The sequence below is a fragment of the Gopherus evgoodei genome, chromosome 20 (assembly GCF_007399415.2).
Source record: "Gopherus evgoodei ecotype Sinaloan lineage chromosome 20, rGopEvg1_v1.p, whole genome shotgun sequence".
In the NCBI taxonomy this organism is placed as follows: Eukaryota; Metazoa; Chordata; order Testudines; family Testudinidae; genus Gopherus; species Gopherus evgoodei.
The window spans coordinates 2927081-2943626 of record NC_044341.1 but is presented as its reverse complement, the minus strand read 5'-3'; the positions used below and the strand labels follow the sequence as shown (position 1 = coordinate 2943626).

Genomic DNA, 16546 nt, shown 5'->3' with positions numbered 1-16546 from the left:
GGAAAGATTCTCCCTGGGCAGGTGCCCTTGTGTAGACAGGGCTCCGGCAGCCCTTCACACCAGGGATGCTATTAGCAGGGTCTGGCCAGAGGCGGGGGTCTGGGTCATGCGCTGTGTTAAGGTCACATTTATAAAGGGTTAATAGATGCTAATCAGTTGACAACTGCTTGCTTATAACTGGCACTTCCTACTGAGGGGTTTTGAACTGTTCCCATGTGAGCTGCCGTCTGCGGCTCACTCATCCATACTGGATCCATAACGCAGGCTGAGGCCAGGAGACCCCATGGGGCAGCGGTGTCTCCACGCACCCTGCTGGTGCTCTGTGCGTGTGCAAGGATGGCACAGCTGCACTGCACACCCAGTGTGCCCACACTGCATTGCACATGTGCCCTCCCACTGTGCCCGGTGGCGAGAGGATCGCCGTGGGGGCCAGGGAAGAGCTTGGCACTGACTGGACCTTTAGATACAGGCAAGCGAGGTCAGGAAAAGAGGAAATGTGCCAAGGATGAGATTGGGCTGCCCTGAAGTGACCTCCCCCTGCCAGCACTCGGCCCTGGAGCTGGGCGTCTCTCCTGCCCCTCCCTGGCTGCTGCTGCAGTGGTTTCTTGTGCTTGCCAGGCTGCTCTCTGTTTGTTTTAGTCCAAGTGATTATTCGGTGGCTTTGCAGTCAGCCCAGCCAGGGAATTAGCTGCTTTCCGAGGGTCAGGCTGGCCCAGTCACTGCTGCTGGACTGCCAGGCATGGGGGTCAGTCTCTGGGTGTGAGCATGAGTCCCTCGAACCTGGCAGGCCTGTGTCTGAATGGGGAGTTACGAAGGCAAACTCCTATGGATGGACAGACACACGCCTGTGTGCCTGCCTCTCCTGTCCCCACAACGGGCACACGCCCATCCTGAGACTTCTCAAATACGCCGGGTTACAGTTTCCACCCCCTCCTGGTTCTGATCCAGTCTTGGCCCCGCTTCTGGGGCTGGCGAATGGGCTGGAAGTGGCGTTTGTCCCTCTGGTGCGTGCCCGGCGTGTGTTCCCTTGCAGCATGGCCTGGCTTTTCTCTCGCACTACCCCGTATGCTGCTCTGTAAATGGGCAGGGGCTGCTGAGTGCTCGCGTTCTCTGAGCAGGGGCATGGAAGGACACAGTGCAGTAAATCTCACGAGCTGTGAAAGTGTGGGCTGGGTTCCCACTGCCATTGGAGCCACCCCAGCTCCCAAACCCCTCCGAGGCCAAGCCAGGCCGCCTAGGCAGGATCCTCGCAGTTTGAGATCGAGGTGCTGGCAGCCCTTAGAACGTGGCACATTGAAACCTAACGGCTAGAGAACGGTGATTGGCCCCACGGCTCTGAGCCGTGGCTGGAGAACACAGTGCAGCAGAAGGCTGGGGGTGGGTGGGGAGGTGTTACTGACCCACAGCCTTGGCACCACATTTTGGGAGCTGGGTCTGTGGCTCTCGATGCCCCTGTTCAGCTCACACTGGGTGCTGGGTTCTCTGGAGATGCTGGCTCTTGGTGTCCCCGTGGGGAGCTGCTGGCTGCTAGAATTCAGCTCTCGTTTCCAAGCCTGACTATGGGTGAAGCTCTCCAGGAACCCAGCCCTCAGGAGGGTGCTGAGCTTGGTGAGAAGCTGGGCCAAAGCTCTGCTGGTGCAGCTGCACAGAGGCCGTGAGTCATGGAGCCATCCGGCTCACGTTGCCTGTGCTGCAGCTTTGCTGGGAACCTGGCGCTGTGATGCCAGCACTGACACCCGCTGCCTTGTAAACAAAACGCCCCTTTGATCTGGCGTGTAACGCGCCCACGCTGATGCAGACTGATGGGTGGGAGCAGCCTGGCAGGAGAGGCACACGCAGGAGCAATTCCTCACAGAGGCAGGGATGGTGTGTTCCCCTGTCGTGTCTGTGGGCACGGGGACTGGGTCCAGGTCCTGCAATGGGGGAAATGGGTTTCTGTGTGTCAGGGACGTACCTGTTTGGGAAGGGCTCTTTGGGTGTGTTGGAGGCAATGCCAGTGAGCAAGAGCAAATCCCTACCTCCCTTCCTCCCACCTCTGCCAGTGCCCCTCATTCCCGACCCACAGCCCCTGCTGCTGTCCTAGCCCTAGTCTCCCCCTAGCCCTAGTCTCCCCCGATACATGGCGCTGCCGATGCCCCTCTGCCTGGCACACACAGGCAGCCGTTCGTGCCCAGCTGCTCGCTAAGTTTTTTACTATGGTGAAGGCCCTTTGTGGGTTCAATCATTTCCTGTGCTGGTGCAGCTTGTGCCCCTCCAGGGTGGCATGTCTGTCTGTCTCCTCCCAGCTGTGGGGGTGGCCAGTGCTGGCAAGTTTTGCCCCAGCTGAGTTCTGTATTGAGTGGCTCAGGTGCTCAGAGGTGAGACCCGCTTGGTGAAGCGAGGGCCCTGTGCTTGGGGGAGGGGGTCACGGGGATCAACGAGCCCAGGTGCATGGAGCAGGCATGAGCCACCCTAGCCACAGAGCAGAACTCTAGGGCCAGCTCCTCGAGGGGGAGGGTGGCTTTGCCTCTTCTCTTGGCATGGACGGGTTAGCTCTTGGTCCTCGTTAGGGGTGGGGGGAAGGGACTGACCATGGCTTTGGCATCCCAGGAGTGGCCATGGCTCTGGGAGGGCACTGCCATCACGCTCTTCCCCAGCCTGGACTGCGGGCACGTCCCACCAGGGACCCCATGGCACTACAGGCCCCGCTCCCCCCAATCCGCTGCGGGATCCTGGCCCCTTCCAAACTGCCCAGCTGCTTCCCTCCTGGGCCTGCGCTGATGAGGCCACGGTGCAGCCACCGGCCATGTTGCTGCCATGGTGTGGGCGTGGGGCCATGGTGCAGCCACCGGCTGTGTTGCTGCCTGGTAATTGGCATCTGGAGGGCCTCCTCCCCCAGGGCCCTATGTCTGGAGGCACTTTTCCCATTGGCCATGCTGCCTAATGATACAGCTGTGACCCCTTGGTGTGAATGGGGCAGCCTGGGCCTGGTGGGCAGGCTGAGGCAATGCTTGTCTATGGGAACAGGTGTTGGCTTCACTGTCCGTGCCCTTCCTATGGGTCTGTCCGTCTGTCCGTTGGACTCCTCTGTGGATGCTCCATAGTGACACCCTAATGCAGCAGCCCCGGATCCAGGCCCTGCTCCCATCTCCACCCCCTGCCTGGCTCCTGTGGTGGACATGGGCATCCCCGACACCAGGGCCAAAATAAACTGCTCCCAAGGAGACGTGGTCTCCAAACCCGCACACAGGCCCCGCTGCAGCCGGAGGGGGCCAATGCCTCTCGCTTGTCTCTGGGGGTGTCACGGGCAGGGACCTGGGCACCTCCAGCAGAGGGGGAAGTGTCCTGAACCCCAGGCGGCAAACGAGTCATGGCACCTTCACTCCCTCGGTCCTGAACTGCAGCCCCTGCTAGCCTGCATCTGAACCGGCGCTGAACCTGCCAGCTCTGCCGAATGGCCCATGGGATGCCCTCCTAATGGCCTCCTGTAGCTGTGGGCAGGAGCCGGCCCCGTTCTCTGCTGACTCCCAGCAACCCCCAGTGTGTGTGTTGGGGGGTGTTCTCCCTGCTTTGTCTCGCACCCGCTGGCCTGGGAGAGGCCTGCACGTCTGTCCGGTCAGGCCCAGTCTGTCACTTCCTGTGGAAGCGGGTGGGGTGCGAGAGGCGTTGGGTGGCCCCGCGCGGGGGAGGCGGCCTTCGGTTGCTGGAGATGCGTCGGCCTCACATGGACATTCTTGCAGCATTAGTCAATTGTTGTGTGCAGGCACTTGCCGCAGGCTCTGTCTCTGCTGCTGGGACCAGAGCTGGGCTGGAGCGATGATGTTGGGGGAGCTGGGATGGCACTGTTCTGGGTGCTCCCGCTCCAGCGCTGGGAAGGGATGGGGCACTGCACTCCCAGTCAGCTGGGGGGGCGTTCCTGCCTCCTGTTGTGCAGTGTCCAGCCCCAGGTGCTCCCCTTCCCTTGTGAGTGGTGCTGTTTTGGGGCAGGCTCCACTTTGAGCCGAGGATCCAGGACCCTCAGCCCCCACCTGGGAGCAGGGCAGGCAGCTGCTCCCACAGGAAACAGGGTGGCTTTGTGCCCTGCTGGCTGATGGCCAGTGCCGGGCAGTGCCAGGCCCTCGCCGATGGGCACTCTGTGCATTGTGTGAGCTGGCTGGAGGGACGTGCTGTGCCTGGCACCTGGGGCGTGTGGTCGACTAACTGCTGTGGGACTCTGCCCTCCATGGGGGGACACAGCTGTGTTTGGAATGGGGCAAGGCAGGGCCTGCGGGATCAGACCCCTGCAATGCCCTGAGTGCCCAATGCTGTCTCTGGGGGTCAGGCCGTTCCCCTCCTTGGGGATGCCAATAGTTGTGGATTGGCTGAAGGAGCCTCCGGCTTGGCCCTACCATCTCCCTGGGACACCCGGAACTCTGTGTCCCAGCTGGAACCTGTCCCACCCACCCAGCTGCTGCTCCAGCCCCTGCCCTGTCCCCTCCATCCTCACGCTCTGGGTCTTCACTGGTCCTGCCAATGCTGTGACACCGTCCATGCAGCCCCATGGGAGCACATACCTGGTTCCTGGGCACTGGGTCCCCTTTGCTTCCTTCAGATCTCCCCCTCCCCCAGTCCGGCCTGTGGGTTCTGGCACCGCCCTCCCCCCCCGAGACCCACACCCTGGCTACTCGTGCTGCCCCTGCTCCTGCAGGGAGTTGGCATCTGGGGCTTTGTCTCTGCTCCAGGCACCTTATGGCACTGTGCACCTCATGGGGACAGGGAACAGGCCACATAGGGCGCGAGCTGCCATGGGCTGGCCTGTGGCAAGGTCACTCCCAGGGGGCTGGGCTGGCTGGGTCCCCACAGACCCCCACTCTGCCCCTCTGGCCAGCTCCCTGCCTGGTACGTGGCCGTTTTATTCAGAAATCCACCCTGGCCAAGCCAGCTACCGACAGGGTGGTTCTGAGCCCAGCCTCCTCCGATGGGGCTGAACCGTCTGCCGGGGCCTGAGAGAACGAGCATTGGGTGGCCCTTGTATGAGACACATGGGGGCCCCCAGGGGCTGCCCCATGCCTGGCAGAGGTGGAGGGGGGCTGCCGAGGGACTTGGGGGAGAGGGGTACTCGGGGAGCTGGGGGCGAGGTGGCAGGCTGTGAGTCACAGGCCCTGGGGCTGAAGCGAGCAGCATTCAGTGTCACTTCTCAAATCCTGTCCTTGGTTCCTGTTTCGAGGCTAAAATAGTTGGTGGCCATTGGGGAGGGCGGCGCCGACTGGCTCCCCCTCTGCTGCTACGGCCCAGGGCAGATGGGCAGCACTGGTGGCCCCATGGAGCCAGCGTGATGCCAGGACGGCCCTGCCCGGCCATTGATCACCCCTGGCCCCAGAACGCAGCCGGCAGGGGTGGCTGCTGAGTGAGGCCACGGTCAGGAGCCCTGGGGTGGGGTGGCAGTGTGGGGGCTCTGTCACGCTGACCTGCCCCCATGTGGCTGGAGATGTGCCCTGGGGCCCATGTGTGGGGCTGGCTTGGGCTCTGGGGAAGGACTGACCTCTTTCTCTTCTGCTTCTGTGTTTCAGCTATAGCAGCACCCCCTCCAGGGCAGAGCGTCCCCCCGAAGAGTGACCAGCCAGCTCCTGCTGCAGCCCCCTCCCCATCTACAGGAGAAACATTGCCCCCCAGGAGTGACTGGTCTGCCCCTCCCGCAGCGACCCCTATGGGAGAGTGCATCCCCCCCCAGAGCCACCAGCCTTCCCCCCCTGCCACACCTGCCCCTGTTGCAGTGACTCCTCCAGGAGAAGTCCTGCCCCCCTGGGGAGACCAGCCAGCCCCTACCACTGCCCCCCCATCTCAAGAAGAAGCACTGCCCCCCCGGCAAGACCAGCCAGCCCCTGCTGCTGCTGCCCCATCTTCAGGAGAAGCCCTGCCCCCCTGGCAAGTCAAGCCGGCCCTTACCACTGCCCCCCCACCTCCAGGAGAAGCCCTGCCCCCCCGGGGAGACCAGCCAGCCCCTGCCGCTGCCCCCCTGCCTCCAGGAGAAGCTCTGCCCCCCCGGGGAGACCTACCAGCCCCTGCCTCCCCACCTCCAGGAGAAGCTCTGCCCCCCCGGGGAGACCAACTAGCCCCTGCCTTCCCACCTCCAGAAGCTCTGCCCCCCCAGGGAGACCAACCAGCCCCTGCCCCCCCACCTCCAGGAGAAGCTCTTCCCCCCCGGGGAGACCAGCCGGCCCCAGTAGTTTCTCCAGCCGCTGTGGAAGGGATCCCTGCAGGAGCAAAGAGCCCTCCAGGAAATGCCTGGCTTTCCCCAGCTGCAGCCGCCCCCACGGGAGAAGCGCTACCCCGCAGGAGCAATGGGCCATCCCCTGCCACCGCCGCTTCTCCACTCCGTGCCGCAGCTGCCAGCAGCCCCAGGCCCAAGCAAGGTGTGTGCGCCCCGGGGCAGTGCTGCACAGGGCCTTGGGTACCTCCTCTTCTGTCTCCAGAGCCCTGGCCAGAGGGAACGATTCCTGCGTGGTGGACAGGCCCAGAGCAGTGGGGCTAGGATGACCCGAGGGGGCTCACAGGAGCTGGTGTGTTGATCCCTGCAGCCGGCTGCGGATGCTGGGCCAGGCTTTGCACAGGCCAGCTGGGGCCCAGGCGGGTGTGCGGCCCCAGAGCACCTCTCTGCAGGGATTAGCGGGAGCATCCTGGCCAGCGCTGCACCAGGGACTGCGCAGAGCAGCTGCCTGTGCTCTCATGCCACGGTCCAGTTCCCTGGGTGGCTCTTGGCCGAGGCCACAGGCACAACCCTCATGGATCACACGTTGGCGCCTCCCCTCTGTCCAGCAGATGTCCCGAGCCGCCGCTGGCCGGCAGATGGGGGCAGGGTGGGGCTGCAGAGCCCTGTGCTGAGCAGATTTTCTCTCCTTTCCTCTGCAGGTGCCCAGAAAGCTGAAGCAAGGCAGAGGCAGGCGAAGGAGCGGAGGGAGGAGCGGGCCAAGTACCTGGGTGAGCCCCAGGCCAGGCCCCTGCAGAAGGGAGCTGGGGGAGAGGGCCGTGTGTGCAGGTGTCCTGGGCTCTGGGGGGGCTCCTGTGGGCGATGGGCACACGGGAGCATGGAGAGGGCGCCGTGGGCTCCAGGGCCGGGGCCTGGATTCGGTTCTGAAAGGGGAAAGCAGGATAAAGACAAACCCAGTTAGAGGAGCTTTGTGGGTTCATTGAAGGCTGATTAGCCGGGAGAGGCAGGTGCCTGGAGCAGAGACAAAGCCCCAGGTGCCAACTCCCTGCAGGAGCAGGGGCAGCACAAATAGCCCCGGGCGCTGGGATCTCGGTGGAACGCGGCGCCCCTGCTGCCCCAGGAGTCCCGAGCAAGCCAGGGCCTCGTGCTCTCGCAGCTCCCGGCAGTCGCGCTGCAGGGCCCCCTCCGCGTCCCTACACAGCAGCCTCCTTGTCTCCCAACTATTTCCACCCTCATTCCCCCATTGTTTCCCTGAATGTGCTTTTTAGGCCGGCTTCTCCACTCCCTTTTGTCCTGGCCCCAGACTCCTCCCTTCCGGGCCCAGCCGTTGCTGCCCCAAATCCTCCTCCAACACCTGTGGCTTCTGCCTGCAGGGAGCTCAGCAGAGCCCAGCTCCTCTGGCCACCTCACCCCAGCGGCTCCACGGCCCCACTGTGCCCAGCTCTGGGCCTTTCCAGAGCTTCTGCTCCCGCACTCCCTGGGGGATCTAAGCGAGCAGGCAGTCAGAGGTGCTGTCCCAGGGCTTCCCACCCATCCTCGGGCAGTGCCCCGTGCCCTGCAGGGCTAGAGTGGCCACTGCTCCACCTGCTGCTGTCTGGCCAGTGTCCGGAGGAAGGGGGAAAAACCCATCATCCCTGTGGCCAGCAGTGCTGTGCTGAGGGCTGCATGCTGGGCATGGGAGCTTGGCCAGGCTGCCCTCTCTCGCTGTATCTGCCTTGGACAGTGAAAGGGGGCCAGCTTAGATGGGGTCCCCATCGCGTTTGGCACTGCCTGGCCCCAGGAGCCGAGAGGCCCAGGATGGAAAGGGCTGTGGGGCAGCGTATCCGGGGGCCCTCTCTGCATGGTCTGGCAGAGGCTGAGGTGCTGGGTCCCATCAGCGGCTTAGTTTGTTCGGACGTGACGGGGGCAGGGCAGGGGAGGGGGCTGTTCTAGAGGCCCTGCACTGTTGTGACCTTTAAGTGGAAGGGCCGGGGTGGGGCACCGCAGACTGAGCCTAGCCAGGCCCTGGGCAGGAACCCGGCCCAGCCTGACCCTGTGGCAAGGGCCAGCCAGCTCGCTGGGGGCTGGGCGCTGCGGGCTCCGTCCCCTCACAGCCGGGCTCTCTCGCAGCCACCAAGCGAGCGCTGTGGCTGCAGAAGGAGGAGAAGGCCCAGATGCTGCGGGAGAGGCAGCTGGAGGAGCGCAGGAAGCGGCTGGAGGAGCAGAGGCTGAAGGCAGAGAAGCGCCGGGCCGTCCTGGAGGAGCGCCAGAGGCAGAAGCTGGAGAAGAACAAGGTGGGCACGGTGCTGGGCAGGGCAGGGCATGGGCAGCCTCTGGGTGGCACCCAGTGCCTCTGGGTACGGGACCTCCCGGGCACAAAACAGGAAGGAAAAACCACCCCAAACTCTCCAGTCACCTCAGCCCCCGCCTGCCCTGGGCTCCTGTAACCCCCACTGCCTGTCCCGTCCCATCCCCTGCCTCCCCTGTGCCCCTGCACCCTTCCAGAATGCAATTGCCCCCCAGCTCTCCCCTCCTGCAGTTCCCTCCACATGTCCTGGCAGTGCTGGGTGCAGCCGGCGACAGGTGCTTGTCCTGGCTCGCTCTGGGGCCCACGTCACGGCTCCTCCTCCTCCCCAGGGACTAGTTTCAGAGCCAGCCCCTTGCCCCAGTCCCTCACCCTGACCCCTCAGGCTGGGCTCCGAGGCCAGGATGCAGCTTGTGCTGCTGCAGGCTGCTCTGCACCTGCTCTCTCCGCCTGACCCCCCCCAACCCCTCCTCTCCTTGTCGCAGGAGCGCTACGAAGCCGCCATCCAGAGGTCAGCCAAGAAGACCTGGGCTGAGATCCGGCAGCAGAGGTGGTCGTGGGCTGGCGCGCTGCACCAGAGCTCCCCCAGGCACAAGGATGGTGAGTTGGGGGCTCAGGCACATGCATGGCTGGCACAAGCTGCCTGGGCTCTCTGTTGGCGTGAGAAGATGGAAGGGGGGGATGTGGAATCCTAGGAACTCTCCCGTGCCCAGGTGGGGCACCAAGCTCTCTGCAGCGGGCCATGCTCTGCAGTTGGCTGTGCCAGGGTTCACCCACCACAGCCTGCCTCCAGGCTGCTGCTGGGAGTGGCCGAGGGAGGGGCTTGGCAGGTTTGCAGTGCCCAGGCAGTGGCAGGGCTGGGGCGATCCATCAGAACCTCCTTGCCCCTGAGCAGCTGCCGTCTGCGCAACGGCACCAGCATGATACCCTGTGCCCATCGGGGCCCCTCCCTCTGTGCCAGGGTGTCACTCTCGGTACCCTTGCCCTGTGTGTGGGTGCTCCGGGTCCACATTGCCCAGCGGAGTTCAGTGGCTGGTGTCCTATCCGTGGGCAGGGGTGTTGGTGCCCGCTCGCTCTCCGTCCGTGCCCTCATCTGGCCGTGCCTGGGCAGCCTGCAGAAAGGGGAGTCACGTCAGCTGGTTGTTGTGAATACGGAGCTGCGTCGGTGCCGTGTCGTCCTCTGTCTCTCTGGGAATGTGGCACGAGTGAGCACGTGTGGAAATGGCACAGTGTTCTGGGGGCCTGTGCTGCTGTTACCCCATTCCCGGGCGGAGATGTGGCACGGTCCAGTAGACGTCTGGTCTGCGTGTGCTGAGCTGGGGCTGCTGCCGGCTTGGCGCTGCACAGAGCACCATCCATCACGTTCGCTCCACCTTCTGGGGAGCCCCTTATGGCCAGGTGGGACGGGCCTCCGAGTCATTTGTCCCCTTACTGCGTCTTCACCCGTTCCTGGGGACTCAGCTGGGACTGGCACTGCCCAGGGTTCGCGCCGGCTCCCCCAACGGACAGGTTTGAGCAGGGCCCGAATGCGGGATGCTCTGCCCACAAACAAGCTCCACCCTGTGAGGTCACCTCTCCGGGGGCGGGGGGGGCTTGACCATGCCTATGGCTCTGCTGGGCTCAGCTCCGCTTTGACTGAGGGGAAAGAAACCTGCTGAGGCAGCTCCCCAAGCCGCCTACCTGTGGCACCAAAATGCAGCGTTGTTCCCTGTGAGTTGTGCAGATCGGGGATGCACCCCCACAGCCCTCTCTGCTCTTCCACATGTGCGGCGTGAAATAGTGAACAGTGCTGGCATTGATGTGATCGTGGCTGGGCCGCTGAGCAAATGGAGGGGTTCTCCTTGCTGAGCTGTGGGTGCAGGCTCTCTGCAGACTCAAGTAAATGTCTCTGCCTCATTTACATGCAGGCCACGTTTCTGGGGTTCTCTTTGCAGCCAGAGGAGCTAGAGGCTGGCTGTAAGGGGTGCAGGCCGAGATGCTGGAGAGGCAGTGGCATGAGAGATGTCGGGATGCGCGCTGGCTGAGTCCAAGTGTCGTTTGTGGGGGAACTTGGTGGGAATGGCTGAGTTTGGTTTGGTTTCTGCTGGGAGCCATCGATGGAGCTGGGTTCACAAGCAGGGTCCTGACCTGGGAGAGCTCAGCCCAGCTCCAGCCCTGCCCCAAATTCTGACAGGTGTTGAACAGCCTGGAGCACCCCAGCCAGTTGGGGGCACCAGTCATTCTGACTCGCTGCTCTCTGGTTCCGGTGGGCCCAGTATGGGACGCCCTGGATCTGATTCTCCCAGAGGCTGGGAAGCTCGCAATGGGGCCGCTCCGTGGGCATCTCGGGCCAGCTCCGCCTGTCAGCAGCTGCTTTTGCAGGTTCCATCCCTAGGCAGTTTGGGAGGAAACCCGCTTTTTGCTCTTTTTTTTCTTTTTTTCAAATGGCTCTTTCCTGCGCAATGAACTGACCAGGAGATCCCCGGCCCCGTCTGACACCCCGCCCTGCTGCAGGGCTCTCAGTGGGGCAGGAGGTCTGCTCCCTCAGGGTGCCCAAACCTGCCCCACTGGGAGGAGATGGTGACAGCTCTGGAGCCCCAGCCTGAGTGCCACGTCCCTGCCTCAGGGCTCTGCTCTGGCTGCCAGCCTGTGGCACTCAACAGCTGCTGGCTCAGAGCAGAAAACGCTCCAGCTCCCACCTCCAAGGCGTGTGGCTGCCTGGAGCACTGTGGGACGAAACCTTCGAAGGGACTCTGCTCCCAGGCCTCCCATGGCTGGTCCCTGGCTGGGACTTCTGGCAGTGGCCAAGCTGCTCCCCCTCCCCTGCCCTGCCCAGGGAGGGCTACACCCCGACCAGGGCAAGCTGCAGTGAGTTAGATGGGAGGAGGCAGGTCCATCCTGGGGCAGCCCCTTGGGTGGGCAGAGCCTGCCTTGGCCCATGTCTGAGACGGGGGTTAGCCCCCGGCCCCTGGCACTCTGATGCAAACTCCCCCCGCGCCAGAGCAGTGATGAGGGCCGGGGTATCCTCAGAGAGGGTTGGGACTGGAGCAGGACAGGATCGAGGGGCACTGGTGAAGTCGGGGGGCTGAGTTCAGTGTGTATGTTTGGGGATAGCCTCTCTAGTGCCTGCAGCCCCCCAACCTCCTCTCCAACCAAACTCCACTGCTCTCCCTCTGCTGGCACCAGCTGCGCTGTGCACTGGAGATGCTGCCCCAATGGGGCTGGGATTTGGGAGAGGTGAACTGCCCTTTGACCCCAAGCTGGGGTCCTCAGCCAGCAACTTCTCAGCCCCTCCTGGCACCGCCCCTGCTCCCGGCAGCCTCCAGGGCCAGACACAGACCTGGCTTCTCATGGGCCCAGGTGCATCGTCCCAAAGTACCCTGCTATGTCCTGGCAGAGGAGATCCCTACTTGATGAGCAGAACCACTCACGGGCCGGGCCAAGCCGAGCCTCCTGCCCCAGGAAGCCAGAGTGCCACAGGGCACTGGTGCCGTTCATCGCTCCCTCCAGTGGATGCTTCCCCTGGGCACAGGGTCCAGCACCCCCGATGGATGTTCCAGCAGGTGCCAGCTCTCAGTGGATCCCAGCAGCTGTCCTTGTGCCTCCCATGTGCCGCGCCCAGGGCTCTGTCTCCTGTCTGCACAGGGCTGCTATGATGCTGCCCCTCCACCCCTGCAGTCCTGTGGTGGGGGCAGACGTCCTCCCGGAGCCCCGGCCGCCGCCCCAGTGCCCACATCCCCGCCATCCTGCCACTCGAGGGGCACACGATGCTGCATGCAAGGTTCCCCCGGCTTCCAGCCGCCGTGACCATAATGCCCTTGTGTCTTTTCCCTCCTTTAGGTGCGAGCCGGTGCTCAGTGTCCGCTGTTAACCTCCCCAAACACGTGGACTCTATAATCAACAAGCGGCTCTCCAAATCCTCCGCCACTCTCTGGAACTCTCCCAGTAGAAGTAAGAGACCTTTGCCTTTCCCACCAGTGCATGGGGCCAGTGGGGAGAAGCAGCTGAGGGAGCTGACCCCAGTTCCAGCCCAGCACTAGGGAGATGCCCCCTTGAGTGCCAAGGAGTGCCCATCCCCCCCAATCCCTGCCCTCGCAGTGCGCCGCTCGTGGAAAGGGGAGAAGCCGTTTGCTGTTTTCTCTTGCAGGGAGAGCCAGGAGCCTGCAGGCATCTCCTTGCTTGCTGGGCGAAGCCCCTCACCTGGCCTTCCAGCATGGTGCTCTGTGGATGCCGCTCTGCCTGTGACTGAGGGCTCCGTGACCCAGCTCTCCAGTGGGGAACCAGCCGGTTCTTTGGGGAACTCCTCCATGTTCAGTGGGAGCGGAGGCCATTCGGGCACCGCCCCCCACCCTTGGCAGCTCTCACCCAAGGGAGCCGGGGGAAAGCTGCGCAGGGCCGGTGAACTCAGCACCAGAGGGGCTGGTGCCAGATGCACTAGGGCTGGGGGTTGAGCTGGCAGGGTGCTTGTGATCTGTTAGCGTGACTGGCATGTGAGGCACAACGGGTTGCATGCATGTGTGACCTGGGGGGAGGGGACGGGGATGGTGCTGCTGTGCTCAGAGCGTGGGATCACGGTTGGACTGCCAGCTGCGCGGGCTCCATTGGCTATGGGGCCACGCGGGGGGGTTGCTGAGGGATGGTGCCCTCTGGGACTGTCCCCCCACCACCTCCGCAGTGCTCACGGGAGGGGCTAGCTCTTGGGCCGGCTCCGCCTCTGCTCTGGCAGCATGGGCCGTGGGGGCCTGGCAGGCGGAGCAGGAGTGTGTCTGCGCCGTGCCCCTCCATACGGGCTCCCAGGCCGGGCGGCTCGCCAGGAACAAGGCTGGCTGCCTGCTTGGGCTGCCTGGTTCTGCAAGGAGCTTGCCCGAGGAGCCGGAGCCCTGTGCCTAGCCCTGCACCATGGCTCACCGAGCCGGGGGACTATTTATAACCCTCAAGCTGCTTGTCTGTTTGCTGGTTGCCTAGTGATGGGAGTTTGCAGCCCTCCCATTCCACTGAGGTATAAATAAGCTGAGCAGCTGATGGGGGCGGTGACTGGCAGGGGCAGGGCTGTGTGAACCTGGCTCAGCTGCCCCATGGGGGCTGAGGGGAGCTGGCTCTGCCAGGGGCCGGGCCGCCCTCCAGGCCTGCGAGTCAGGGCCCAAGCAGCAGGTGCGGCAGCCTGTTAAACCCCAGGGCACATGGGTCTCGAGGCTCAGTGGGACAGAGGTGCAGCTGACCCGAGTTCAGAACTTGCTGTCTCCGGGAGTGTGATGGTCTGAGCCCCAGGAGCTGTTGGGCTGTGTTAGCCAGGTGTGGTGCCAGGAGAAGGAGCAGAGAACTCGGGGTTGGGGGTCCTTGTCTGGTGCCCCCCATTGTCACTCGTGTCCCCGATTTACCCACCCTGGCCTGGAGGGTGTTTGCTCCCACCCTGTGAGAGGAATTCCCAGGAAGGGCGCTGGCCTGTGGCTGAGGCTGTTTTGGGAGTGGGGGTTGTAGTGAAGGGACAGATGGATCCCAGCAGGACCCAGGACATGGATGGGCGAGGGGAGGTTGCCAAGGGCGTCACATGGTCCTGGAGCTGCGGTGCCAGCCCTGCAGAGCCGTCACACTTGGAGCGTCGGCCTGTGTGGCTGAGCAGGTGTTCGCCGTCCAGAGGCTGAGCCGGGAGCTGGGCCCAGGGTCCATGAGGACGCCAAAGCCAGTGCCCCTGCCTCACAGCTGGGGTGATGCAAGCGGTGGGTCTGGGCCCAGAGCCAGCGTCACCACAGCATGAAGAGGTCTTGGGGATGAATGTCTGCCCAGCTCTGAGGAGCTGGCATGGACAGTGCCTATCTCGTTGTCATCCCGTGGTGCAGTTGCCAGCTGGTCTCCTCTTACTATGTACACGTCTGTCCTTGCCCATCTGCCCCCATTTCACCGTCTTCCCCGAGGCGAGCACTGGGCTGGGGAAGGTGCTGGCAAGCGGCAACCGGGGCAGCAGCAGAGTGGGACCTCAGTGCAGCAGGAGCAAGGGCTCCATGCTTGGCTCAGTCCTTGGCCCTCTGCTGAGTCCGGGCTGGCGGGACTGCGCCAGAGGGCGGCTCTGCAGTGGACAGGCAGGGCCTGGAGGCTCCTCGCGCAAGCTGCACCCCGTCGGATCAGGAACTGCAGGCCTGCTGGGCTCCCCTTCCCTTCCCGTGCTGGGTGGGCCCTGTGGGATGCCCACCAGGAGAGTGGCTGAAGCAGGGCCCACAGGCTGGGTGGGTGAGAACAGCCCTAGGGAGGGGCCCTGCCCAGCTGAGCCGCTCCAAAGGCCTTGCAGGTGGGACTGCTACCGGCGGGCGCTGGCAGGCGTCCGGGGGCACCGGGGCCCTAACCTAGCCCCCTGGGGAGCTCTCTGTGGGCTTGGGGTGTCACTGAGGCCCTGAATGGGTGGCAGCGAGGAGACTGAGGAATGGAGATGGTGGGGAAGGGGCAGATGTTTAGCCAGCTGGTGCCAGCATGGAGCCAGGGCCTGAGGGCAGAGGTGCAGCGGGGCCTGGAGAGGTGCTAAGGTCCCCCTCCCCTGAACTCTATTTCTTTTCCAGACCGGAGCTTGCAGCTGAGCCCCTGGGAGAGCAGCATCGTGGACCGGCTCATGACGCCCACCCTCTCCTTCCTGGCCCGCAGCAGAAGCGCCGTGACGCTGGCCGGTGCTGGCAAGGAGCAGGGTAAGCTGGGCTATCCGGGGGTCCATGGAGCAAGGAAGAGCCAAAGCCATGGAATGGGGCTGGGCAGGGGCCGATCAGCACAAGGCCCCGTCCGAGGAGGTGCCAGGTGACTAGGTCCGTGACAAGCCGAGGTCAGAGACACGGCTGTTCGGCCTCAGTTCACCCAGCTTGGGGGAGCAGACAGGCGAGACGTGGCTTCTGCTGGGATCCTGAGCCCTGCAGAGCAGTACCCGGACCTGGCACACTGACGGGGGAGGACAGCTGGGTGTCTCTGGAGAATGCTGGGTCTCTGGGTGCCTGTGCCCTGGTTCCCTGCTGAGGGGACAGTCACAGACAGTGCAGCTAGAAAAGCCTTATGTTAACCTGCCTCTTCTCTCCTCCTGCAGCCCCGCCCCGCCCCGCCTTACATTGTCCTGGGCACATCTGCACCCAACAGCCCCTTTCTGGTGACCCGGCCCTTGAGACCCGCTCTGGAGACTGTGGGCTGGGGCCTGGGCCGATTGCTCGCTGGCCCCTGGGGCTGAGCCTGGCAGGGTCTCTGCTCTGTTGGGTCTGTGCCTCTCGGCTTTGCATGGCTGTTCTTGGAGCTGGGGATTATCCCGGGGTGCGGCTCCCGCCCCCAGACACCACACCGTGGTGCCCTGGCTGCTAACGCAGTGTGGCAGGGGGCTAGTAATCTCAGCCTGGTCTGTCACCAGGCCTCTGTTCTTCTGGAGACCCCCACGTGCTGGGGATCCCCCAGTCCTCTGGGGGGAAGGTCCTGCAGCCTGCTGGCTGATGATCTCTGCCCCTGCCAGGGCGGCCAGCCTGACCGTGTCCTCTCTGCCCCCAGCAGTGCCGGTGTGCCCCCGCTCCGCCTCCACCAGCCCCCTCAACCCCTGCAACAACCACCGGGTGCAGCACCGCTGCTGGGAGCGCCGCAGGGTGGTGGCCAGCAGCCCGGACGTGACGCTGCGCCGGAGAGTTGAGTCCTCGCCCGTGAGTGCTGCCCTGCTCCAGCCTGTTGCCGAACACAGCTCTCCCTAGGCACATCTCAGGGCCTGGCTCCTCTGTGCCCCCCGGGCTCTGCCCCTTGGTGTCTGGGGGACGGGGTGGTTCGTCAGGCAGGGCCCCACTGCAGCCAGCCCGTGATGGGTGCTGGCCGGGCAGCAAACCCAGCAGGAACGGATCACGTCACTGCTGCTGCCTGCCACCCACCAGCGGGACCGGACCAGCCCTCGAGGGACTGGCCAGGCCTTAGTGTCCCCTGCAGAGCAGGCCTTGCCCCTGGAGGGGTCTCATGGCTGCCATTCAGGCTGTGCCCCATAGAGACAGCCCAGTCCTGAGCTGCTCCCAGGCCTTGGACAGGTCTCTGTGCCTTGGTTTCCCCTCTGTACTGGGGAGTGACAGCCAGGGGACTGTGAGAGATCTCGCAGTGAGCTGGCAGGTCGCCAGCCCCTCGTTATC

The 16546-nt window shown here is 64.3% G+C and overlaps 1 protein-coding gene across 5 annotated transcripts in view; it reads left to right on the top strand.

The window, feature by feature from the left end:
* Nucleotides 1-16546, top strand: part of MAP7D1 (MAP7 domain containing 1) — a 36688-nt gene that overhangs the window by 13940 nt on the left and 6202 nt on the right. For 3 of the 5 annotated variants that reach the window (XM_030539170.1, XM_030539167.1, XM_030539165.1), the window contains exons 2-8: nucleotides 5529-6371; nucleotides 6868-6936; nucleotides 8276-8439; nucleotides 8936-9050; nucleotides 12270-12380; nucleotides 14978-15100; nucleotides 15933-16078. In XM_030539170.1, the coding sequence (XP_030395030.1) occupies nucleotides 5666-6371; nucleotides 6868-6936; nucleotides 8276-8439; nucleotides 8936-9050; nucleotides 12270-12380; nucleotides 14978-15100; nucleotides 15933-16078 (1434 nt within the window). In that variant the 5' untranslated portion in view covers nucleotides 5529-5665. The remainder of the gene's footprint in view (nucleotides 1-5528; nucleotides 6372-6867; nucleotides 6937-8275; nucleotides 8440-8935; nucleotides 9051-12269; nucleotides 12381-14977; nucleotides 15101-15932; nucleotides 16079-16546) is intronic. The other 2 variants (XM_030539166.1, XM_030539168.1) reach the window with 2 other exon arrangements.